This window comes from Pan troglodytes, chromosome 2, assembly GCF_028858775.2.
Source record: "Pan troglodytes isolate AG18354 chromosome 2, NHGRI_mPanTro3-v2.0_pri, whole genome shotgun sequence".
NCBI classification, from domain to species: Eukaryota; Metazoa; Chordata; class Mammalia; order Primates; family Hominidae; genus Pan; species Pan troglodytes.
The window spans coordinates 199,643,533-199,670,313 of NC_086015.1; the positions used below are offsets into that span (position 1 = coordinate 199,643,533).

General features: G+C 44.6%; 2 protein-coding genes across 5 annotated transcripts in view; both read right to left on the minus strand.

The window, feature by feature from the left end:
- RNF168 (ring finger protein 168) overlaps positions 1–10,279 on the minus strand; it is a 35,080-nt gene extending 24,801 nt beyond the window's left edge. Inside the window, exon 1 of one of the 3 annotated variants that reach the window (XM_024355213.3) lies at positions 9,245–10,279. In XM_024355213.3, coding sequence (XP_024210981.1) covers positions 9,245–9,545 — 301 coding nt within the window. In that variant the 5' untranslated portion in view covers positions 9,546–10,279. 3 annotated transcript variants of the gene reach the window in all.
- Positions 10,280–13,226: 2,947 nt separating this feature from the next.
- On the minus strand, positions 13,227–21,950 carry SMCO1 (single-pass membrane protein with coiled-coil domains 1). 2 transcript variants are annotated; one of them, XM_003310195.5, is made up of 3 exons: positions 21,740–21,950; positions 15,869–16,018; positions 13,227–14,678 (listed from the first exon to the last, which is right to left on the minus strand). In XM_003310195.5, exons 1-3 carry the CDS (start codon positions 21,787–21,789, stop codon positions 14,234–14,236), a joined length of 645 nt encoding a protein of 214 aa, XP_003310243.1. In that variant the 5' UTR covers positions 21,790–21,950; the 3' UTR covers positions 13,227–14,233. The 2 variants fall into 2 exon arrangements, with proteins under 2 accessions (XP_003310243.1, XP_001164832.1); XM_001164832.7 differs by having other exon boundaries at positions 21,684–21,950.
- Positions 21,951–26,781: the final 4,831 nt, after the last annotated feature.

Here is a 26,781-nt window from a genome sequence, read left to right on the forward strand (position 1 = left end):
AGCCTCCTGAGTAGCTGGGATTACAGGCATGTCCCACCACGCCCAGCTAATTTTTTGTAATTTTAGTAGAGACGGGGGTTTTACCATGTTGGCCAGGCTGGTCTTGAACTCCTGACCTCAGGTGATCCACCTGCCTTCCAAAGTGCCAGGATTACAGGTGTGAGCCACCCTGCTCAGCCTTCCATTTGCTATTTCTTTCTTTTTATTTATTTATTTATTTATTTATTTATTTTGAGACAGAGTCTCACTTTGTCACTCAGGCTGCAGTGCAGTGGTGCAATCTCAGCTCATTGCAGTGTCCACCTCCCAGGCTCAAGCGATGCTACTGCCTGAGCCTCCCATGTAGCTGAGACTACAGGCGCCCACCACCACACCCGGCTAATTTTTGTATTTTTTGTAGACGGTTTTGCCCTATTGGCCAGGCTGGTCTCACACTCTCAGGCTCAAGCGATTTGCCTGCCTTGAACTCTCAAAGTACTGAGATTACAGGTGTGAGCCCCCGCACCTGGCCTGTTTGCTATTTCTTAAACAACTCTAATTTTATAAGAAATTTGAATATCTCAGTTTTATAGACTTAAAGTGACTATACAATTTTTGCCATCTGTTGGAAACAACTCTCGACACTCTTCAGTTCTGGTTAACTCTAAAATTTCTGTTGAAACCCACTTCGGTTGAACATTCCTACTCTACTCGATATTTTGCTTCTTCGCAGCAAGTGGTCTTCCTAGGCGGCCAGGACTCATTTAAGGAAATATGTCCCCATGCTTTTTATTTTATTTTGAAGGAAAAATTCAAGTTAGTTAAAGACCTGAATGTATAATACTGGATGAAAAACAAAAATAAATAATAAGCCTTAACTTGAACAGTTGAGCTGTTCATAAAACTGCCCTCCCATCACTGAACTAGACTGCAGCTCCATGTAAATGGCAGTTTCCTTCTCCCAATTAAATGTGCATTCCTGGGCTGGGCACAGGGTGCAAAATAAAGAGATAGTTAAAAAATAAAAAGCCCAAAGTTGCTCTGGAAAATAAGCATATGATTTGTGAAGCAGTATGTACATCAGTGTGGCTGGATCATCACCAAGTAGTGTGGCTATAAATGGCAATCAGGAGCAAAGTGCTCACACCTGTGATCCCAGCACTTTGCGAGGATGAGGCAGGAGTATCACTTGAGCTCAGGAGTTCAAGACCAGCCTCGGTAACATAGTGAGACCCTCTCTCTAAAAAAATAAAAAAATTAGCCTGGCGTAGTGGTGTGTGCCTGTGGTCCCAGCTACTCAGGAGGTTGAGGTGGGAGGATTGCTTGAGCCCGTGAGGTGGAGGGTACAGTGAGCCAAGATCGCTCCCTGGCATTCCAGCCTGGGCGACTAAGTGAGACCCTGTCTCGAAAATAAAATAACATAAACTAAATTTGCACTTTCTGCCTCAATATTTATTTTGAAAATTTTCAAATCTACAGAAATTGCAAAAATAGTATGATAAACCCCCGTTTAACCTGCATTTAGATTCATGAAGTTTTTAAACTGCCACATTGCCTTTCGTGTGTGCGTGTGTGTGTGTATTTTCCGAACCATTTGAAAGTTGCATGATCATAACCCTTCACCAAATCCTTACGTGTCCACCTCATAAGAGATGCTGTCCTTATCTCTTGATTTGATATACAATGATCAAGTTCAAGAAAATTAACATTGATATATTACCCATCATATCAATGATAAAAATTTCACCAACTATCCCCATGTCTTTAATAACAACCTTTGTCCTAATCCATGTTCTAATCCAGGGTCATGCACTGCATTTAGCTGTCATTCTCTTTTAATCTCCCTTTCAACTAGAATGATTCCTAAGGCTTTGCCTTCATGACATTGACATTTTTGAGGTACTAACAACTACGTTTTGTAGAATTTCAATTTGGGTTTTTGTTTTCTCACAGTTAGATTCAGGTTATGCCTTATACTCGTCCTATCAGGAGGACCGCAATGTTTGTTTGTTCCATGGATAACGTTAACTGTGATCACTTCATTACTGTGGTAACAGGCTTCTCCACTGTATCCTTCACCCTTTGTAATTAATAAGCAATCTGTAAGGTGATATTTTCAGACTATATGAGTCTTCCGTTCTCCGGCAAATTTTCAAGCAGGGGTTTTGGCATCCATTTGTAATTCTTGCCTGCATCAATTTTTACAGTGACAGTCGCAAACAGAAAGGAAATTTAGACATTCTAAGGCTGATTCTTCCCTACTATAGGATTCTTTTTTGAGAAATCCAAATGTAAAACACACCTGTCTCCATCACGCTAATTCACTTTCAAATACTTCATTTTTTAATGCTATCTCATGTGCTTTCTTACAACCTTCCTTCCATAAATTAAAAATACATAAAGTAAATGAGTAGATTCACTTTATGTATTATGTGTTAACAAAGTTAACACAGAAACACCAATTATATTTTTATAAATTATCAATGAACAATACTGAAAATTTTTTAAAATTTACTTAAACCAGTCTCAAAAGCCATAATATAATTAGGGATAAACATTAGTTTCTTAGGGCTGCCATAGAAAAGTACCACAAATTGCGTGACTTGAAAATACAGCAATTTATTTTCTCACAGTTCTGGCTAAAAGTCCAAAATAAAGGTGTCAGCAGGGCCATGACACTTTTCAAACTTGTAGGGGATCCTTCCTTGCCTCTTCCTTGCTTCTGACAGTGTGCTGATAACCTTAGACGTTCCTTGGGTTGTAAATACATCACTCCAGTCCTCCAGCCTCACGTGGTACTCTGTGTCTTTACATCATCTTCCTTCTGTGCGTGTCTGTCTCTGTGTCCAAATTTCTCCTTTTTATAAGGAAACCAGTCATAATGGATTAGGGCCCATTCTAATGACCTTATTTTAACTTCATTACTGAAAAAAATTGAAGGTGACCTACACAAACAGAGAAATATACTATTTTCATGGATACAAGGACTCTGTTGCTGTTTGGATGTCAATTCTCCCCAAATTGTTCTATTAAGTTCAATGCAACCCCAATCAAACTCCTAACAGGCTGTTAGTAGAAACTGGTAAGTTGACTGAAAAATTTAAATAGGCTGGGTGTGGCGGTTCAGGCCTGTAATTCCAGCACTTCAGGAGGCTGAGACGGGAGGACTGCTTGAGGTGAGCTGTTCAAGACCAGCCTGGGCAGCATAGCAAAACCCCGTCTCTACATACAAAGAATAAATATACGGAGGACGGGCACGATGGCTCACGCCTGTAATCCCAGCACTTTGGAAGGTCGAGGCGGGAGTATCATCTGAGGTCAAGAGTTCGAGACCAGCCTGGCCAATGTGGTGAAACTCCCGTCTCTATTAAAAATACAAAAATTAGCCAGGCATGGTGGTACATGCCTGTAATTGCAGCTACTCAGGAGGCTGAGGAAGGAGAACCGCTTGAACCTGGGAGGCAGAGGATGTAGTGAGCTGAGATCACGCCACTGCACTCCAGCCTAGGCAACAGAGCAAGACTCTGTCTCAAAAAGAAAAAAAAAGATTTATTCTAAAGTCACAGTAATCAAGACAGTGTGACACTAATATTAGAATCAACGGATCAATGAAATAGAATAGACCCACATTATTTTTTTTTTAAAGTCTTTTCAACAAAAGGTACAGGAATAACTGATACCCATATGGGAAAAAGTTAACCTCAACCCCCTATCTTATACAATATTCAAAATTAATTTGAAATGGATCAAAGACCTAAACATAAAAGTTAAAACTGGCCAGACACAGTGGCTCACACCTGTAATCCTTGCACTTTGGGAGGCCACGGCAGGCGGATCACGAGGTCAGGACTTCAAGACCAGCCTGGCCAACATGGTGAAGCCCCATCTCTACAAAAAATACAAAAATTAGCCAGGCATGGTGGTGCGTGCCTGTAGTCCCAGCTACTCAGGAGGCTGAGGGAGGAGAATCGCTTGAACCTGGGAGGTGGAGGTTGCAGTGAGCCGAGATCACGCCACCGCACTCCAGCCTGGGCGACACAATGAAATTCAGTCTCCAAAAAAAAAAAGGTAAAACTATAAATCTTTTAGAAAAAAAAAATAGCAATATCTTAGCCTGAAGGTAGCTAAAGGTTTCTTAGACCATAAAAAGCAATAAACTATAAAAGGAAAAATTTATGAGACTTCATGAAAATTAAGAATTTCAGCTCGTCAAAACAATTAAGAATATCTGGCAAAGTACCAGTATTCAAAATACATAAATAATGTCTACAACTGAATAATATAAACAATTTAGGGGAAAAAGAATTAAACAGACACTTTACAATGGAAGAGAGCAAAACTGTCAATAAGCACATGAAAAAGAACACTATCATTAGTTACCTGGAAATTGAAATTAAAACAAGATACTACTATCAATACAAATCAACTGGAATGGTTAAATCTAAAAAGACAGATAACATCAAAAGCTGGTAAGATGTACGGCAACCAGAACCTGTATGCTGTTGGTGGGATTACAAAATGACACAACCACTTTCGAAAAAGATCTGGTAGTTTCTTCTTTCTTTTTTTGAGATGGAGTCTCACTCTGTCACCGAGGCTAGAGTGCAGTGGCGCCATCTAGGCTCACTGCAACCTCTGCCTCCTGGGTTCAAGCAATTCTCTGCCTCAGCCTCCTGAGTGGCTGGTATTACAGGTGCCCGCCACCACACCCGGCTAATTTTTGTATTTTTAGTAGATGGGGTTTCAGCATCTTGGCCAGGCTGGTCTTGAACTCCTGACCTTGTGATCCACCCGCCTGGGCCTCCCAAAGTGCGTGAGCCACCATGCCTGGCCGGTAGTTTCTTATAAAAATATGTACCTATTCTACGCTGCGTAATTCCAGCTCCTAAGTATTTACCCAAAAAAACCCTGAAAACATAAGGCCACACATACACACACACAGACACAAAAACTTGCACAAGAATCTTCTCAGCAACTTTATTCATAATATCCAAAACTGCAAGCAACTGAGGCACTATATCAGTGGAGAATGGCCAATCATATACAGCATAGTCAATGGTGGAATAATACTTAAAAAACGAATATCTACACAAGAATAAATCTTGAGGCCAGGCGCGGTGGCTCATGCCTGTAATCCCAGCACTTTGGGAGGCCGAGGCGGGTGGATCGACTGAGGTCAGGAGTTCGACACCAGGCTGGGCAACATGGTGAAACCCCATCTCTACTAAAAATACAAAAATTAGCCAGGCATGGTGGTGCGTGCCTGTAATCCCAGCTACTTAGGAGGCTGAGGCAGGAGAATCACTTGAACCCAGGAGACGGAGGTTGCAGTGAGCCGAGATCCTGTCACTGCATTCCAGACTGGGTGACAGAACAAGACTGTCTCAAAAAAAAAAAAAAGAATAAATCTTGAACCTTATGCTGAATAACCCCTCAAAAGATATGCTTAAGTCCTAACTCCCAGTAACTAAGAATGTGGTCTTAACTGGAAACAGGTTGTTACAGATATAATGGAGTTCATACAAAGAGTACAGAGCCTTTAATCCAATATAACTAGTGTCCTGGTAAAAAAAAAGAGAGAGACACAGAGGAGACGGCCATGTAAAGACAGACACACCGGGAAACTCCACGTGCCAATGGAGGCAGAGACTGGAGTGACTCAGCTGCAAACCAGGAACACCATGGATTCCAGCCACACCAGAAGCTAAGGAGAAGGGCACGGAACAGATTCTCTCCCAGAGCCTTCAATGTACATGTCCCTGCTCCCTGCTAGCATCTTGGGTTTGGAGTTCTACTCTTCAGAACTGAGGGAGAATAAATTTCTGCTAAGTTTGTGGTACTTTGTTACAGTAGCCCTAGGAAATAAAAAGAATTCCATTTATATGAAGTTCCAGAACAGAAAAAACTCATCTATGGTGGATAAAAACTAAAACAGCCCAGACGCGGTGGCTCACGCTTGTAATCCGAGCACTTTTGGAGGCCAAGACAGGTGGATCACGAGGTCAAGAGATTGAGACCATCCTGACCAACATAGTAAAACCCCATCTCTACTAACAATACAAAAATTAGTTGGGTGTGGTGTCGCATGCCTGTAATCCCAGCTACTCAGGAGGCTGAGGCAGGAGAATGCCCACAACTCAAAAAAACAACCTGATTAAATGACAGGCAAAGTTGTGGCTTTTTCTAGGTTTTGGGAGAAAAACAGAAACAAAAAATGAATGAGCACAGGATTTGAATAAATATTTCATATTTTTCCGAAGATGATATACAAACGGCCAATAAATGCATGCAAAGATGCTCGCCATCCTTAGTCATTGGGGACATGCAAATAAAAACCACAATGGGATACCACCTCATACTCACCAGGATGGCTACTATCAAAACCCAGAAAATAGCAAGTGTTGGCGAGGGTGCAGAGAAACTGGACACCCACGCACTGTTGGTGGGAATGTAAAACGGTACAGTCACTGTGGAAAACAGTATGGCGGTTTCCAAAACCAATCACACATAGAATTACCATACGATCTAGAAATTCCACTTCCAGGTATACACCCAAAAGAATAGAAAACAGGCCCCTGAACAGACATTTGTACACCCAAGTTCACACCAGCATTATTTCTAATAGCCAAGAGGTGGAAGCAAGCCAAGTGTCCACTGACAGATGAACAGATTTCTTTTAATGTAGCATATACATACACTGGAACATTATTCAGCCTCGAAAAGAAGGGAATCCTGTCACATGCAGTATGGATGAACCTGGAAAACATTACGCTAGGTAAAACAGGCCAGACACAAAAGGACAAAACCTATGAAAATTCCACTTATAGGAGGTACCTAGAAGCAGTCGGGTTCACAGAAATGGAAAGGAGAACGGTGGTTGCCAGGGGATAGTGGGAGGGAGGAATGGTGAGCTTCAAGGGTATGGAAATTCAGTTTGGGAGGATTAAAAAGTTCTGGAGATGGACGGTGGTGACGGATGCACAGCAGTGGGAACGGAAGCGATGCCACTGAACCATACAATTACAAACGGTTAAAATTTTCCTCCCTTCTTTCTAGTCAAAAACATTTTTAAGTGGTTAAAATGGTAATCTTGTTATATTTTACCACAATTTTTTTTTTTTTTGAAACGGAGTCTCGCTCTGTTGCCCAGGCTGGAGCGCAGTGGCGCGATCTTGGCTCATTGCAAGCTCTGTCTCCCGGGTTCATGCCATTCTCCTGCCTCAGCCTTCCGAGTAGCTGGGACAACAGGCGCGTGCCAACATGCCCGGCTAATTTTTTGTATTTTTAGTACAGACGGGGTTTCACCGTGTTAGCCAGGATGGTCTCGATCTCCTGACCTCGTGATCCGCCCGCCTCGGCCTCCCAAAGTGCCGGGATTACAGGCGTGAGCCACCGCGCCCGGCCCCGCAATTTTTTGACACACAGAGTTAAGATACCAGTTCACATGTACTAGCATGGCACGGAAAATAACAAGTGTTGGTGAGGAAGTGAAGAAACTGGAAACTTCGTACTCTGCCAATGGAAATGTAAAATGGTACAGCCACTGTAGAAATCAATGTGGCAGTTCCTCAAAAAGCTAAACACAGAATTACCATAGGATCCAGCAATTCCACTCGTAGATACATAGACAAAAGAACTGAACACAGGAATTCAAACACATACTGGTACATAAATGTTCGTATCGCCAGTATTCAAATAACGAAAAGGTGAAAAAAACCAATGTCCAGCCAATGGATAAACAAAATGTAACAAGTATATCCGTAAAACAAATTATTATTCAGCCCGAAAAATGAAGTACTGATCCATGCCACACTGTACATGAACCTCAGAAACACGCTAAGTGAAATAAGCTAGACACACAAGATCCTATATTGCATGAGTCACTTCTATGAAATACCTAGAATGGCCAGATTCATAGAGACAGAAAGTGGAATAGAAGGTGCCGAGGCTGGGGGGGAAAGGTGAAATGGGGAGTCAGTGTCTCACGGTTAGAGTTTATCTGGGGTGATGAAAAAGTTTTGGAAACAGTGGTGACGGTTACATTGTGAATGTAATTAATGCTATTGAATTGTACTTAAAAATGGTTAAAATGTCAGTTTGTTATATACATTTTGGACAATATTTTTAAAATAACGCAATACACCAAAAACCATTAAATTGCACACTTTTAAACATTTTACTGAATTTATGTTACCCAGACCGGCCTCAACTCCTGGGTTCAAGAGATCCTCCCACCGCCGCCTCCCAAAGCGCTGGGATCCAGCTGTGAGCCATCGCTCCCCGCCAACCGCACACTTTCAGCAGGTGAACTGTATGCTCCGCGAGCATTTCAATAAAGCTTTTTCTTTTAACTATTGTTTAAAAATGTTTAAAATGGCATTTTTTTACAATAAAATAAACGTATCTTTAAAAGGCAGGTACACATATAACTGTGACCAAAAAAAATTAGGAAAAAAAAAGAAAAAAGACCTGTCCACGAGAGAACGGAGACACCATATCCTAAGCCCAGACAGGAACCACCGCCCGGCTTATGGCTCACATTAGTGGAGGAAAGAGTCAAGGGTTCGGTTTGGGGCTCCTGAGTCTACCGGGTGCAGGGTTGAGTGACAAAAAAGCGATTTTAGCCTCGTCGCATGATTAGGAGAATAAAGAATTAAATGAATGGAGATGTACAGATAAGTAAATCAGAGGCCGGGCGCGGTGGCTCAAGCCTGTAATCCCAGCATTTGGGCAGGCCGAGGCGGGCGGATCCCTCGGGGTCAGGAGTTTGAGATCAGCCTGGCCAACATGGTGAAATCCCGTCTCTACTAAAAAACAGAAAAATTCCCCGGGCGTGATGGTGCACGCGTGTCACCCCAGCTACTCGGGAGGCTGAGGCAGGAGAATCGCTTGAAACCGGGAGGCGGAGGTTGCAGGGAGCCGAGATCGCGCCACTGCACTCCAGCCTGGAGGACGGAGCGAGATCCTGTCTCAAAAAAAAAAAAAAAAAGAAAAGAAGCCTCTAGACGGGCAATTCTTTAATTTTTAACACAACAAACACCAATCGAACACAGCGCGGGCATTTTGACAATGGGCAAAATCTTGCCCTTGACTTTCTAATCCATCGACATTTGGGGACCCATAAACCCCCTAACCTCTGAGAACTATTTAGACAAATACTAGTCGGGTTTTTTGGTTTGTTTTTACTTTTTAAATGGAAAAGTGATGATTCACCTTTTCAAAGCTTTGCGGCTTTTGGCCAAGAAACGCGCCACGGTTTACTCACCCACTTCCTCTGATTCTTGGCCAGACGCTCTAAGCTTGCACTCCCTGGGATAGTGTTTTTGAATTATCTTCCACAGTTCCACGTTGACGAGAGAATTTCTTCGGGTGTGGTACCGAGTCCACGACGATACCCGGCGGCGACAGAAGGGACAGCATAAACTCGCCTTTTCGACGGTCGACTGGAAGCACGGTTTGCACAGCGTGTGGTTACACGGGAGGGTGACGGGCTCGACGAGGATTTCCATGCAGATCCCGCACTGGCACTCGGACAGCGACGGGATGGCGTCTTTGGGTAGAGCCATTTCAATGTGTTAATAAAGCCGACTAAACAACGACACCTGCACGAAAAAGAATCCTATTTTCGGCCAACCACAGAGAGAGCAAAAGCAGTTTTGTGTTTCAATATTATGCCCAGAAGCGTATCAGAATTCGGAGAACAGGAGCATCCCACACGTCTTGAAGCAAAAAGGCGCTCTCAGGGTCAGGCAAACAGGAATACCCCGGAGGGCGGCGTCTTTGTCCATTTTCAAGGCAAACGTCCCGCAGGCAAATAAATGCAGGTTTTCGGCGGAGGAGCCTGGCTGCTCCGCGGCCTGAACACCGCGGCTGCGGCTCCCGGTGCAGCGAGGGGAACGCGCCAAGTCCCCTCCTCCCCTCACCCGGAAAGGATGCTCCGCTCAGCTCGGGGCAGCCGGGCCCCGGGACGCGGCTCCGGCTGCAGCATAACTTCCGCTTTACCGCTGCTGCGGGGGAGACGCGCGACTCCCGTGTTCACCTTTCGGGCGCCTGGCGCAGTTTCCCAGAGCTCCGCGCCCCCGTCCCTCCTACGCAGCCAGAAACCCTATTCGTTGCGGCAGCGCAGCAGCCACCGGACAAGCGCTAGCAACGTCACAACCGCCCGCCAAAATCGCACTTCCCACCCAGAAAACTGCCCAAGGGCGAACGCTCCCGGGGCGGGACTTCCGGGGTCTGCGCGCCGCCCGCCCTCCCTCCCAGCCGGAGACGGTCCCGCCCTGGCGTCGCAGCCCCTCCTAGTGCAGCCTGGGTGGAGCCTGACCTTTCCCTGAGATTTCTGCGAGGCCTCAGACACCCCTGGTTTCTTGGTTTCTGGGTAGAAAAAGGGAAACCTCAAAACAAAATCAACAGCCAAACAAGGCCGGGCGCGGTGGCTCACGCCTGTAATCCCAGCACTTCGGGAGGCCGAGGCGGGCGGATCACCTGAGGTCAGGAGTTCAAGACCAGCCTGGCCAACATGGTGAAACCCCCGTCCTTACTAAAAATACAAAAATTAGCTGGGCATTGTGACAAGCGCCTGCAATTCCAGCTACTCAGGAGGCTGAGACAGGAGAATCGCTAAACCTGGGAGGCAGAGGCTGCAGTGAGCCGAGATTGTGCCACTGCACTCCAGCCTGGGGGACAGAGCAAAATTCCACCTCAAAAAATACAAATAAATAAATAGATAAAAGAATCGGGGTCTCACTGCTTTATCCAGGCTGGACTACAACTCCAGGGTTCCAGGGGTTCTTTCGCCTCAGCCTCTGGAGTAGCTGGGTCTAGAGCTTGCAACTCCATAGCCAGCTCCGGACCTGCATTTTTTAAGGGAATCAATCAGTGTGAAGGAAGAGAAAAGAAAATCACTGTGCGTGAAAGCAGCCTTTAAGTTGTTTTGAGGCTGCTGCGAGCATTCAGGCTGGGTAGGGGATGGTTTCCAGGTTGAGAACGAGGAGACATAGGTCCTTGGTAGAAGTCTTTGGGAACTTTCATTTCAATGTGGGTTCAGAAGCCTGTTATTGTCTGTGATAGCTCACACCTGTAGTCCCAGCACTTTGGAAGGCCAAGGCGGGAAGATCTCTGGAGCCCAGGAGTTCACGTCCAGCCTGGGCAGCATAGTGAGACCCTGTCTCTACAAAAAATAAAAAAAATTAACTCGGTGTGCTGGCTCACACTTGTACTCTCAGCTACTCTGGTGGCTGAGGTGGGAGGATCACTTGAGCCCAGGAGGTCAAGGCTGCAGTGAACAGTGATCGTACCACTGCACCCCAGCCTGGGTGACAGAGCAAGACCCTGTCTCAAAAAAAAGAAAAAAAAAGAAGCCTGGGACTGTCATCTGGTTGTCTACAGTATCAGTACCTTAGCTTGGAATTTCAGGCTTGCTTTATGTTCGTTCGTTTGTTTTTTTGAGATGGCTCCTCATTCTGTCGCCCAGGTTGGAGTGCAGTGGTGTGATCTCAGCTTACTGCAACCTCCACCTCCTGGGTTCAAGCGATTCTCATGCCTCAGCCTCCCGAGTAGCTGCAATTACAGGCGCGTGCCTTGTAATACCACGTGCATTGTAATACCACGCCTGGCAAATTTTTGTATTCTTAGTAGAGATGGGGTTTCACCATGTTGGCCATGCTGGTCTCGAACTCCTGACCTCAGGTGATCCACCCGCCTTGGCCTTCCAAAGTGCTGGGATTACGGGCGTGAGCCACTGCACCCAGCCTTCAGGCTTCCTAATATGTCCACAACCTGCTTTTCCCATCGAATCTCCCATTATTCTTTTAAACATGCAACTATGATTTATTCTCTGTCATCCAAACGTTTTGCTTTCATGACATTGCTTTCTCGGTTCATCCTAAATGGGTTGCTTTGTGGCTGTGCCTACTTCAAACACCAATTTAATGCAGTTGGGCCAGGCACGGTGGCTCATGCCTATAATCCCAGCACTTTGGGAGGCCAAGGAGGGCGGATCACAAGGTCAGGAGTTCGAGACCAGCCTGACCAACATGTTGAAACTCAGTCTCTACTAAAAATACAAAAATTAGCTGGGCGTGGTGGCAGGTGCCTGTAATCCCAGCTAGTCAGGAGGCTGAGGCAGAAGAATTGCTTGAACCTGGGAGGCAGAGGTTGCAGTGAGGCCAGATTGCACCACTGCACTCCAGCCTGGGTTGACAGAGCAAGACTCCGTCTCGAAAAAAAAAAAAAATTAATTCACTTCTTCCAGAGTGCACTTTTATGTGCAATTTAATGCACTCCCCACCACCAGTAATGCCCCTTTTCTAAACTCACCCAGTCATATATTGCCCAGTGATACTGATTTTTATTGCAGTTTTACTATTGAACTCCTGTATTTTGATTTCTATCTTCAGGTGCTTATGTCTGGTGTAATGGATATATTTCATGTACTTCCTCAGATTTCCTTCACCTTGTTTGCTTTCTGTACCCATAATCACTTGCTCTTTTTGGGGCTCACCAGTCGCATTTCCAGAATCTCTGGCTTCTCCTGCCACTTCTGAACAATGCAGGAGCTGACTTCTCAGAGGCTGCTAGGGCCTGGGTAATGCATGCTGGGAGGGTGGGGGGGTCACTCCCCATGGAGTAACTTTCACCAATTGAAACCAGTGGACTGAGCGAGCACAATACTTAAATTCCCTTTTCTTCTTCCTTCCAAGGATGGTTTCTCCAGTGTGTCTGGAGACAGGCAAGACTGAGGGAGTGTGCCTGCTGAAAAAGCTGCTGTGTCTCTTGTGGCTCATTTTCAAGGAGGGGACAGCAAGGTAACACATCACCATGTATTACTTCACATCCTTCTCTACCTAACTTCCTTCCAGCTTTCTTCACTCTGGCTGTCCTGAATTTGTACCTCCCAAATAAAGCATCGGCACTTAATCTTTACCTCGAGGGCAGGATCCACATTTTTAACGTTTCTGTTATCCACAGTACCTAGTACATGGCATTTGGTATTCGATAAATATTATAAATAAATGGTCAAGATGTAAGAATCTCCTTTCTGGTATAAATAACTATGGTACTTCATTAGAGAACAAATACACATTAAGATACAATTTATAGGATCTCATGATGTATATTTTAGGTGTTTTTGTTTTAATTTATGAAAATAGAGATGAGGTCTCACTATTGTTACAGCTCTTACTCCCGAATTTGATGAGTTCTGAGTTGTTGTCCCATGACTGAGAAGAATGAGGTACACGGACACTGGAGAGTGAGTAAGGCAGAGTAGAATTTATTGAGTGACAGAATGGCTCTTGACAGTGAGAGGGGACCCGAAGGTGGGTTGCTGGCCACGAGCCTGAGTCTATGGGTTTTTGTGGGCTAGAAATGGGCAAGTGCATGCTGATTGGTCTGTGGCTATGCTTGACAAAGCACCATTCAGAAATAGGCACGATAGTGTAGAGGACCAATCGCGGAAGGGTAGGTATGTATAAAATAGGTGAAGGGTAAGGACCAATCAGGAGAGAGGGTGCCAGACGACAATGGGAGCTCTCAGTCTGGCTCATGGATTTATCCAGAACTCATAGCTTGGTTTTCAGGCTTTAGACTGTCCTTGGCTTGAAGGTTGAGTTTCACCAGGGACCCCTCCCTGTCTGCCTAGGAATTTACCTGCCTCCTATTGCTATCACTATGTTGCCCAGGCTGGTCTGAAACCCCTGAGCTCAAGTGATCCTCCTACCTTGGCCTCCTAAGGTGCTTGGATTATAGGCATGAGCCACCATGTCCGGCCTTGTTTATTTTTTAAATAGGTAATACATTCGCATGGTTCAAAATTGAAAATGTAAAAAATGGATTAACAGTGAAAACGACTTCCTCTTGTCTTTGACCCCTAGCCTCTTAGCTTTCTTTCCTGACAACTAATGTTATCACTGTCTTGTGTATCTCTGCAGAAGTTTATAGATATGTAAACTAATATGTGTTATAGATATATTTATATATATATTTGTCACCTTTTTTCCACTTAGCAATGTATATTGGAAATAAACATTTGAAAACAACAATACATTTGGTGATCACTTCATATCATTACACAAAGAGCTTCTTCATTCTTTTATATGGCTGCAAAGAAAGTATCTATTGTATCAATTTGTCATAATTTATTTAACATCCTCTCACTCTTTGCTATAAAAATAAGACTATAATAAATTGTGCATACTTTTTGCTGTTTCCAAGATAAATTACTGTAGGTGGAATCACTGGGTCATAGGGTAACAGGTTAGTTTTTGATGGATGGTATCAACTCTTTGAGGGATGACTTTTGCTTTTCAGGGGTCCTAACTGCTTTCCCCTTCTCAATTACCTGCACAGCCCTCAGCAAACTGTTCTGCAGAGCCTGGTTCTTTACCATGTTAGTAATTAGGAACGTGACATCCCTGATGTACATCTGCCTCACTTTAGCAGTATAGTGTTCTGCCTTGTTACCACGTGCAATAAAGAAGGTACAGAGTGCTGTAATGTCTCCTTCTTGCAGCCCACACTCCTCCAGTATGGACTCCCATACAACTCTAACGCGCTTGTTCTTAACTTTTCTTCTGAGTACAGAGGCTAAGGTTGGAAGACCTCTCACCAGGTCTGGCAGCTTCTCAAGCACACGAGTATGCAAGCAGATAAGTACTTCAATGACGTAGCTGTATAAAATATTCAATTCCATTGAAGTGAGCCTACAAAAAATATGGAGAGCTTCTTAAGCGGTCAAAAATATTTTATATAGAAACAGAAAATGAGTTCTTTTAGGATAACTCAATATGAACCCACTAGGAGAACCAGCTGTTGTAATTTAGAAAATATTTACTTTAGAATTTAAATTCAAATTCAAATACTTACCTTTTATTTTTTTTTAAGAGACAGGGTCTCACTTTGTTGCCCAGGCTGTTCTCAAACTCCTGAGCTCAAGTGATCCTGTCGCCTCGGCTTCCCAGAGTGCTGGGATTAAAGGCGTGAGCCATCATGCCCAGCCAGTACTCACTTTAGAATTAATGTAGATAGGCTGGGCGTGGTGGCTCATGCCTGTAATCCCAGCACTGTGGGAGGCCGAGGTGGGTGGATCACCTGAGGTCAGGAGTTTGAGACCAGCCTGGCCAACATGGTGAAACCCTGTCTCTACTAAAAATACAAAAATTAGCCGGGCATGGTGGCGGGCGCCTGTAATCCCAGCTACTCGGGAGGCTGAGGCAGGAGAATGGCGTGAACCCAGGAGGTGGAGGTTGCAGGGAGCCAAGATTGCCCCACTGCACTCCAGCCTGGGTGACAGAGTGAGACTCCATCTCAAAAAAAAAAAAAAAAAAAAAAAGAAAAAAAAATTAATGCAAATAAGGCTTTGGCAAGCAAGAGACTCTGTGATGAGATGTGTACTATAGTGCCTGGCATATAAAGAGATGCTCAAATTAATCTTTTTTTTTTTTCTTTGAGACGGAGTCTCGCTTTGTCACCCAGGCTGGAGTGCAGTGGTGAGATCTCGGCTCACTGCAAGCTCCGCCTCCCAGGTTCACGCCATTCTCCTGCCTCAGCCTCCCGAGTAGTTGGGACTACAGGTGCCTGCCACCACGCCCAGCTAATTTTTTTTTTTTTTTGTATTTTTAGTAGAGGCAGGGTTTCACTGTGTCAGCCAGGGTGGTCTCGATCTCCTGACCTTGTGATCCGCCCGCCTCGGCCTCCCAAAGTGCTGGGATTACAGGTGTGAGCCACTGTGCCCGGCCAAATTAATCCTTTTTAAAAAAATAAATGAACCTAAGAAAATGTAATTGCTTTACAATCCATTGTGGGAAACATACTAAGAAATTCAATTTTGCAATGACCACTGGAAGCTCTCACAAAGCCACAGAATCCCACTGATTTCTCAATTGATACTCACTGGAGTGCCCGAACTGCTGTCCACATCTCATCTTGGGCTGCTTGGCTTGCCAAAGCCTTACTATGATGTTGGAATTTCTGCATCAGGTTATCCTTGGTGAAGTCTAGTTCTTTGAACTGTGTTTCTAACGCTTGGAGTTTGTGGTCTACTCTGTAGGATAACAGAATCAAGGGTTAGTTTAGGTTACAGGACAAAACTAAGGTTTTGATTTAAGCTGAGGCTCTAATACATTATTTACAACCATTACCAAATTTGGATAACTTTTTTTTTTTTTTTACTTTTACTTTAAACTATGAAGGGAAAATGGGTAGCTATTTGAATTTGAAAGTTTCAACAAATGGCTCCATTTGCCGTTCCCTCTAGCCATCATCCTTGTCCTTTCATTCCATATATTGCAAACTTTTGAATTGTCTAATTATTTGAATTGCCTGTCGTGTCTTGTTTTTGTACTATACCTTATACTTTATGTATTTATTTATTTTCTAATACAGAGTCTCACTCTGTCACCCAAACTGGAGTGCAGTGGCACAATCACTACCTCCCAGGCTCAAGTGATCTTCCCACCTCAGCCTCCCGAGTAGCTAGGACTACAGTTGTGTGCCACCATACCTGGCTAATTTTTTAAAAATATTTTTTGTAGAGACCAGGTATTGCTATGTTTGGCTGGTCTTCAACACCTGGGCTCCAGTGATCCACCTGTCTTAGCCTCCCAAAGTACTGGGAATACAGCCATGAGCCACCATGCCCGGGCTATACCTTACGCTTTAGAGAATATTTTATGTAAGCATTACTTTGGTGTTCACAGCAACCATAAAAAGTAAAGCAGTCATTTTTACTATTTTACTATTAAAGAAATTGAGTCTCAAGAGGATTGAGACCTAATGTCATAAAGTTAGCTAGTGCCGAGACCAGTATATAATCTGGATCTCCTCGGCAGGAAAGTCAAGGGCCTTCACCCTTTGCTCCTATCTTCCGCCAGTCCCCTCACCCATCCTAGTCACCAATTACATGAGACATCTAGTTGCTGCTTGAATACATTATGTGGTTCCAAGCTTACATATGGCTTATACCCTATTTTCTACCCGATTCTAATTGTCCAACTCTTATCCTTTCTTCCAGAATCAGCTCAAATCCACTGCCTTTTTGAATCCCCATCTACCTGGTGATCTCCTTGCCCTCCTGCTTCTCGCTTACAAGCACTGCCTCTGTGAACCCATCTCCCCACCTCCTGCTTTACTATTAGGGTTAGCCTTTCATGAACTAAACTACGTTCTTGGAGGGAAGGAATCAGAGACTATTTCTTAGATACCTTTATGTCTGTCCCCCAATACCCAGCAAAGGTCTTGCACAGTAATAAAAGTTTCCCTGTATGATTGACATCTTTGATGAGAATGAAATGCTGAGTTCTGTAACCCAAAATGGGGATTTGAGTAGCTCCGAACAGCCATGATCATCAGAGGCTGCTGTGGCACCAGCATTATGTCTAATTAACCACAAAGACTGGAGCAACACAATTCACTTGCCTGAGCCACCTAGATTGTCCTTATGAGGGAAACTTGCCTGGGCCACCTAGATTGTCATTATGAGGGAAACTTGCCTGGGCCACCTAGATTGTCATTATGAGGGAAACTTGCCTGGGCCACCTAGATTGTCTTTATGAGGGAAACTTGCCTCTGCCAAGTAGATTGTTGTTATGAGGGAAACCTGCCTGGGCCACCTAGATTGTCCTTATGAGGGAAACCTACCTGAGCCACCTAGATTGTCGTTATGAGGGAAACCTGCCTGGGCCGCCTAGATTGTCCTTATGAGGGAAACTTGCCTGGGCCACCTAGATTGTCTTTATGAGGGAAACTTGCCTCTGCCAAGTAGATTGTCGTTATGAGGGAAACCTGCCTGGGCCGCCTAGATTGTCCTTATGAGGGAAACCTGCCTGGGCCGCCTAGATTGTCCTTATGAGGGAAACCTGCCTGGGCCGCCTAGATTGTCCTTATGAGGGAAACCTGCCTGGGCCGCCTAGATTGTCCTTATGAGGGAAACCTGCCTGGGCCGCCTAGATTGTCCTTATGAGGGAAACCTGCCTGGGCCGCCTAGATTGTCCTTATGAGGGAAACCTGCCTGGGCCGCCTAGATTGTCCTTATGAGGGAAACCTGCCTGGGCCGCCTAGATTGTCCTTATGAGGGAAACCTGCCTGGGCCGCCTAGATTGTCCTTATGAGGGAAACCTGCCTGGGCCGCCTAGATTGTCCTTATGAGGGAAACCTGCCTGGGCCGCCTAGATTGTCGTTATGAGGGAAACCTGCCTGGGCCGCCTAGATTGTCCTTATGAGGGAAACCTGCCTGGGCCGCCTAGACTGTGGTTATGAGGGAAACTTGCCTGGGCCGCCTAGATTGTTGTTATGAGGGAAACTTGCCTGGGCCGCCTAGATTGTCCTTATGAGGGAAACCTGCCTGGGCCGCCTAGATTGTTGTTATGAGGGAAACCTGCCTGGGCCGCCTAGATTGTCCTTATGAGGGAAACCTGCCTGGGCCGCCTAGACTGTGGTTATGAGGGAAACTTGCCTGGGCCGCCTAGATTGTTGTTATGAGGGAAACCTGCCTGGGCCACCTAGATTGTCCTTATGAGGGAAACCTGCCTGGGCCAAGTAGATTGTTGTTATGAGGGAAACTTGCCTGGGCCACCTAGATTGTTGTTATGAGGGAAACCTGCCTGGGCCGCCTAGATTGTCTTTATGAGGGAAACTTGCCTGCGCCAAGTAGATTGTTATGAGGGAAACCTGCCTGGGCCACCTAGATTGTCCTTATGAGGGAAACCTGCCTGGGCCACCTAGATTGTCGTTATGAGGGAAACCTGCCTGAGCCACCTAGATTGTTGTTATGAGGGAAACTTGCCTGGGCCGCCTAGATTGTGGTTATGAGGGAAACTTGCCTGGGCCGCCTAGATTGTCGTTATGAGGGAAACTTGCCTGGGCCAAGTAGATTGTTGTTATGAGGGAAACATGCCTGGGCCACCTAGATTGTCGTTATGAGGGAAGTGATGCGTCAACACACATGCTACTTCTCTGAGCTTCCGTATCCCCAGTGACCTGAATACCTTTGTGGCTGCCCAGCATTCTATGCTTGATCATCTTTTATTCTTGGTCCTAAATTTCTCCCTAGGCTAATTCACCTTCAGGTACTACATCTCTCCTAAGCTTTAAACCTGTATTTCCTTTCTTTTTTTTTTTTTTGAGACGGAGTCTTGCTCTGTCGCCAGGCTGGAGTACAGTGGCATGATCCTGGCTCACTGCAACCTCTGTCTCCCAGGTTCAAGTGATTCTCCTGCCTCAGTCTCCCGAGTAGCTGGGATTACAGGCGCCACCACATCCGGCTAATTTTTGTATTTTTAGTAGACATGGGGTTTCACCATGTTGGCCAGGCTAGTCTCAAACTCCTGACCTCAGGCGATCTGCCCACCTCGGCCTCCCAAAGTTCTGGGATTACAGGCGTGAGCCACCGCACCCGGCCTAGAGATGTATTTTCAATATGTTTTGTGCATCTCCACAAAGATGGAGATGTCAAACTCAACTCTCCTAAGCTTAACCTACTAATACCTCCCCCATCTTCAGAAATTACTATGAAGAAATGTTGTCACTGCTTTACACATAGATAAGACTCAGTATAAAATGTTCATTTTGTAGGAATAGAAGCCTGTGTGACCTGATATGCCTGTAATTTCTGTCTACAAGTCAAAACCATGTGATTTGAGCTAGGTGCAGTGGCTCACAACTGTAATCACAGCAGTTTGGGAGGCCAAGGTGGGTGGAACACTTGAGTCCAGGAGTTTGAGACCAGCTTGGGCAACATAGTGAGACCTCATCTCTACAAAAAATAAAAAATTAGCCTAGTGTGGTGGTGTGCACACTTGTGGTCCCAGCTACTGGGGAAGCTGAGGTATGAGAATTGCTTCAGCCCAGGAGTTCAAAGCTGCAGTGAGCTGTGATCATGCCACTGCACTCAGCCTGAGCAACACAGCAAGACCCTGTGTCAAAAAAAAAAAAAAAAAAAAAGTTGGCCGGGTGCAGTGGCTCAAGCCTGTAATCCCAGCCATTTGGGAGGCCAAGGCAGGTGGATCATGAGGTCAAGAGATCGAGACCATCCTGGCCAACATGGTAAAACCCCTTCTTTACTAAAAATACAAAAATTAGCCGGGTGTGGTGATGCACACCTGTAGTCCCAGTTACTCAGGAGGCTGAGGCAGGAGAATCACTTGAACCTGGGAGGCGGAGGTTGCAGTGAGCTGAGATCGCGCCACTGCACTCCAGCCTGGTGACAGAGTGAGACTCTGTCTCAAAAAAAAAAAAAAAAAAAAGTCATTTGGCGTACTATTTTGTGTTAACTTTTAGACCTTTAAGACTATATTGCTTATAGGTCATCTGTAGTTTGAAACTTAGGGAAGAAGTCTAGCTTGTCAATCAGTATAAAAATTTACAGTTGCAGCAGTTCTTTGGAATCCTCTCACCAAAGGACAGTCCCAGGCCGTTCCAGACAAATCTCAACCAACATGCAAATCTCAGCGCAGGCTGTTTTGTTTTGTTTTAGTACAGTTCCCTAGTTTCGCTAATGACCTCACCATCCAATCAATTGCTTGAACTAGAAATCTCAGAATAATTCTCAACTTTTTTCTTCCCCTGATTTATGTCTCTCTAACCCATTCCTGCCTCTCCATCTCCATCAGATGAGTTTCTCATCATCTTTCACTAGGACCCAAGATTACCGTAGCCTAACTGGACCCCCGTTTTCCATTTCCCATCCATCCTCCAGACACATTCTTCTAAAACACAATTCCGATTCTGTGACTCAACTGATTACAAATGGTTTATGTCATCCTGGCTTGCCCAGTGATATACTCAGAGGCAAACTGGATCTCCTCAGCAGGAAAGTCAAGGGCCTTCACCCTTTGCTCCTGTCTTCCACCAGTCCCCTCACCCATCCTAGTTACCAATTACACGAGACATCTAGTTGCTGCTTGAATACATTATGTGGTTCCAAGCTTACATATGGCTTACACGCACTGTTTCCTCAGCCTAGAATGCCTTCCCATATTTTTCTCCCTCATAAGCTCCTACTTGCACTTTAAGATCCAGCTTAAATGACCCTATATGAAGAATTCCTTTTTCTAGTGTCAAAGGCAAAATTGGTTGATCCTCCCTTCATGTTCGCATAGACCTTTAGGAACATCACCATTGTAAGGTCAGTCACATCAAATTGTATGTTTTTCAAACTTTTCTCTTTCCTACAGGCTGTGAGCTCCTTGAGGGCAGAAACCACATTTTACTTATTTTTGTAAATCTAGGATTTAGCATATGCATACATTCAATGGAGTTACAGCACCTGGGAGCAGACTTTTCTTTATTGTTAATTTACATAGGTTTGGGCCTGGAAGACTTAAACCACTGTAATAGAGATGGAATTGTTTTTTTGGACGGAGTCTTGCTCTGTTGCAAGGCTGGAGTGCAGTGGCACGATCTCACGATCTCACAGGTTGCTCACTGCAACCTCCACCTCCCGGGTTCAAGTGATTCTCCTGCCTCAGCCTCCCAAGTAGCTGGGACTACAGGCGCCCGCCACCATGCCTGGGTAATTTTTGTATTTTTAGTAGAGGCAGGGTTTCACCATGTTGGCCAGGCTGGTCTCAATCTCTTGACCCTGTGATCCACCCACCTCGGCCTCCCAGTGTGCTGGGGTTCCAGGTGTGAGCCACCGCGCCGGCCACAGAGACAGAATTCTAATGAGCATGTCTGCAGTTCTTTATTTCCACTCTTCATTCTTCTCTTACCCATCTTCCCAGAATAGGAGACCCATGCTTGCTCCCTCCCTATAGCCCTCAGCAGCCTTTTCATTGCCTCCTTCAAGGATATCAGGGTTGTGGTTTCATTGTTCATCTTCTGAAGGCAAAAGGAAAGAAAACAAAAACAAAGCAAAACAAAAACAGCAAAAAATGTTTGAATCCAGAATTTTCTGCGGTCTTCCTCTCAGCAACAGGCAGCAGTAGCAGGAGCACTCAGTCTACATTCTGCCTGAAAGGTCACTCAGTACAAGAAGCTTTTAATAGCCTGCAGATCCAAATATAGTTTCAAAGAACTTATCTCGTGGACACAGGTGTCCTGGAATGCACTATAACATTTGCCTTTGAAAACTGAACCATAGTACATCAACATACAGCAACAACCATGTATAATTAATGACTGTGTACATTATGGTAAATGTATATACAGATACATTAACGTAACGTATAGGATTAAGTTTGACGGAAATATTACTGTCATATTTTAACAGCTTCATTATTCAATTACAACCTAAATTAGGTTTAAAGAGTGCCCCAGATCTTTTATGATGATGATATCAAAGCAAAAAACCTAACTATCATTAGAAACTACTAAATACTTGTTATGGCTGGGCATGGTGGCTCACTCCTGTAATCCCAGCACTTGGGGAAGCCAAGGTGGGAGGATTGCTTGAGCCCAGGAATTCAAGACCAGCCTGGGCCACAGAGCGAGACTGTCTCCACAAAAAATACAAAAATTAGCCAGGAGTGGTGGTGCATGCCTGTAGTCCCAGCTACTCAAGAGGCTGAAGTGGGAGGACTGCTTGAGCCCAGGAGTTCGAAGCTGCAGTGAGCTATGATCATGCCACTGCACTCCAGCCCGGGCAAGAGGATATATATATATATATATATATATATATATATAATTATATATAAAATTATACATATAATTATATATATAATATATAATATAATTTATATCTTATATAAAATATATTATATATAATTTTATATAATTATATATATTAGATTAGGAATTGAATATAAATGTGGAAATAAAATAGGACTGCTGTTTTCATGAGATTTAAAATCTAATTGGGAAGAAAGAATATATCCTTAAATAGAAAATGTATATGGGATGTGTGCTAAGTAGATAGAGACCATAAAAATAATAGAAGTTGAGAGACTAAGTCACTGAAATCTTGGGTCCTTGGGGAAATATTCACCCTGAAGGCGGTACTTGGCTTGGCCTTAAAGGTCAAGGTCTTTGATTATCAGAGAAGAGTGTTAAGGGTGTTACGAACTGGAGAAATTGTGCGAGCAAAATCACAGAGGTGGCAAAGTAAATGATGTGTTCAGGAAACAATGAGTAGGTATGTTTTGAGCAAAAGATTCATATAAGAAAAAGAAAATAACCACACCATTTAAACTGGTAAGAGCCATGTCACGTATTTGTTCTTTCACTGAATACTTTATTCACTTATTCAATATTTACTGAACATCATAGATATTAATTGAATGGATAAAACCTACGAATGGATGAGCAGCACTATTCCAGGCACTGGTAATATAGTGATAAGTAAGGCAAAATCCTTGTCCTCAAGGAACATACTAGCAGGGAGACAGCACATAAGGCTTATAAGAGAGGGGATGCTTCTAGCTAGCTTGGTAAGGAGTTTGGACAGATGTGAGCTGTTGGTTCTAGAAGATTAATCTAGGCTCAGGTGCAGTGGCTCTCACCTGTAATCCCAACATTTTGGGAGGCCGAGTTGGGTAGATCACTTGAGGTCAGGAATTCGAGACCAGCCTGGCCAACATGGCAAAAACCCATCTCTACTAAAAATACAAAAATTAGCTGGGCATGGTGGCACACACCTGTAGTCCCAGCTACTTGGGAGTCTCAGATAGGAGAATCGCTCGAACCCGGGAGGTGGAGGTTGCAGTGAGCAGAAATAGCAATTGCGCCACTGCACTCCAGCCTGGGTGACACAGCGAGACTCCATCGCAAAAAAAAAAAAAAAAAAAAAAAAAGATTAATCTAGCAGTGATATTGTAGTATAATATGAAATATGTTTGGTCTTTGTCCCCATTTCAGTCACAAAGCTCCTAAAACCCTTGAAATTTCCTGAGTGATAGGAGTGTCTTTTTTTATTCATAATGAGCCCCTTTTGATCACATGTGAGTTTATGCTAATGAGGTGATTTAGGGTGGTGCAACTAGAATAGCCTCCAGATGGGGCTGGTCACTAGAAAGACCAGGTGATTCTAAGTTGGAACTTTCAGCCCCACCCACCAACCTCTAGGAAATGAAATGAGTGAGCTGGAGATTAAGTTCCATAAAAATTCTTGGACAACGAGGTTTGATGAGCTTCTGGGTTGCCAAATATAAGGAAGCGCTGGTGGGATGGTGCTGGGGAGAGGGTGTGGAAGCTCTACAGCACCCTCCACCATATCTTCCTCTATGCATCTCTAACAGCACCCCCCATACCTTTCCCTATACATATCTAACAGCACCCCCCTATGCCTTCCCCTATGCATCACTAAAACTGCCTGTTCATCTGTATTCTATTTATTTTATTTTCTTGAGATGGACTCTCACTCTGTTGCCCAGGCTGGAGTGCAGTGGCATGATCTGGGCTTACTGCAACCTCTGCCTCCCAGGTTCAAGCAGGTCTCCTGCCTCAGCCCCCCTAGTAGCTGGGATTCCAGGTGTGTACCACCACTATTACAGGAGTTATTAAAAAATTATTTTAGTCAGCTAGAAAGGGCAAAAGAGTCCTCAGTAATGCTTTTTATTTTAATAAAAAAGCAGCCCCCACAAACATTTCTTTTCTAACAGAAAGTGGCTGGAAAAACCAGACCTGCAAGCATTGATTTGCAAGTCACAGGCTTACATATGTAAATGCTGGTGGCTAAGAGCCAGGTTCACCCAATATGGCAGTTCCTGCTACTTTTTCTTTGTTGCCACATGTGCAGATATCACGGCAGCCAGCCAGGTAGAAGTAACATGTACAGGCATCATGGCAACCAGCCAGGTAGCTGCATTTGCATAATAAAAGGCTAGGGTGGGAAGGCCAGTTTTTTTGTGGGCTACATGAATGCCACACCTGGTCAAACCAATCCCTTGGGCTCTATGCAAATCAGATGCCACCTCCTCAAGCCTCCTGACATAACCAACTGCTTTCTGCTAAAGGGGGTTATTCCATTTGGAGCCCTCCTCCCATTGTACAGGGGAGCTGTTCTCTTCCTTCTTGCCTACTAAACTTTCCACTCCTTAATCCACTCTACGTGTGTCTATGTTGCTAATTTTCTCGGCATGTGACAAAAGACCCTGGATGTTTCCCCAGACGATGGAGCCATATCACGATGCTCAGCTAGTTTTTGTATTTTTAGTAGAGACGGGGTTTCACCATGTTGGCCAGGCTGGTCTCTAACTCCTGACCTCAAGTGATCCACCTGCCTTAGCCTCCCAAAGTGCTGGAGACAAAGGACCCTGGCACAAGACAAAGGACCCTGGGTGTTTCCCTAGACAACGTAGCCATGTCATTTTTGGGAGCTCATCCAGAATCCCAAGGTACAACATTCAATGGAGTAGTGAGTAGAGGAGCGGACTCAAAATCTGTCCTTTCATTCCAAGGCTCTTGGTCTCCATTTTAAAATCTAATCAAATCAATAACAAGCATCCATCAGCCAGTTAAAGACACGGTTAGTGTGGCTGCCATTCTTAGAGACTTGGATGTCAGGCTTACTGGGGAGAACATGGAGACCACCCCCAATACCCATGGGTCACTGGGCACGTTGGCCATGCTTCAAACCAGCTTCCTTTCAACAAGGAAACCTGACCATCCCGTGAGGCCAGGAAAAGTTCTTAAGCAATTGAGAATTTCTGGCCAGTGCACACCCTTGTGTTATTCAAATGCTTCTGGACTGGACTCAGCCTCCAATAGCCTGCCCAGGTGTTGGTAAAGGGTCCCCAACTAGCCTGTTGCAAAATTTCCCTTCTTTTTCTATCTGCGATCACTATGTCTCTTATTTTCTCTGTGTGTCAAATGTGAGGGAATTTTTGCAGCCCAGGGAAGTAATCCTGTTGGGGAAGATCAGGAAATGCTGTAGTAACCATGGATGTAGTTCAGGATCTTGTGATCTTTTAGGAACAGAGGGCCTCCCCTTTCCCACACAGTGAGGTCACTCGCTACTAGTCCTTGTGCGAGCACGTGGTATATTTAAGCCAACAGCGCCTCCTCGTGGAAATAGAAATCCCCTCTGTAAGACACATTGTTGGTCCACTGTAGCTTCCCAATTTTTCCATTTTGCAGCTTTCTTTATGCTGCTTCTGTGAATAGGAAAATTCTGCCCCAACAATTAGGAGTAAAATGTCCTCTGCAGCCAAATTTTAGTCCTGATACTGTCCCATCGGCAGGAAAATCGCCATTAGGTCCTTAAGTCCCTTTAAGGCACCTATTCTGTCTCCAATTAAAACAGTACTTAATTAGTAAGGGGATTTTAAGTCTGGAAGTTAACCTGAACCATTTTCTAAGGGTAAATGCCCTAGTGCGGGCCATAATAGTAGCCAATCCAGCACATTCCCTCCGTTAAAGAAGCCTTGCCTTTTACATAGTTTTCCCCAAGATCCATTTTCCAGGGAGGCACACAGATCACACAAGTCTAGGAAATAAAAGGGGAACCACACACAGAGAACTAGGATAGCATGGGTAGGCATGACTAATCCCATCTTCTAGTTTCTCTGGTTCCATGGCTTGGAGAGTCACACCTACAACCACGGGCAGCACATTTAACAAGGTGCCAGGACCCAGGAACCAAGGAGGGAAAAACAGTCGGGGGGGACGCTCCCACTGTCTTCTTCTCCACCCTGGGTCACACACCAAAAGGAAGGAGACTAAATGGATGGCTTTTTCTCACTTCTCTTTCTAGATGGGAAACAGACCATCTACAACCTGCACTCCTCTCAAGTGCATTCTAAAACGCTGGGACTTCTTCAACCTTGAGACTTTGAAGAAAAAGCACCTCATGTTATATTGCACAAGGGCATGGCCTTCTTACCATCCTGGGGACAGACAAACCTGCTGGAGGGAGCCTTGCTTTTAATATTA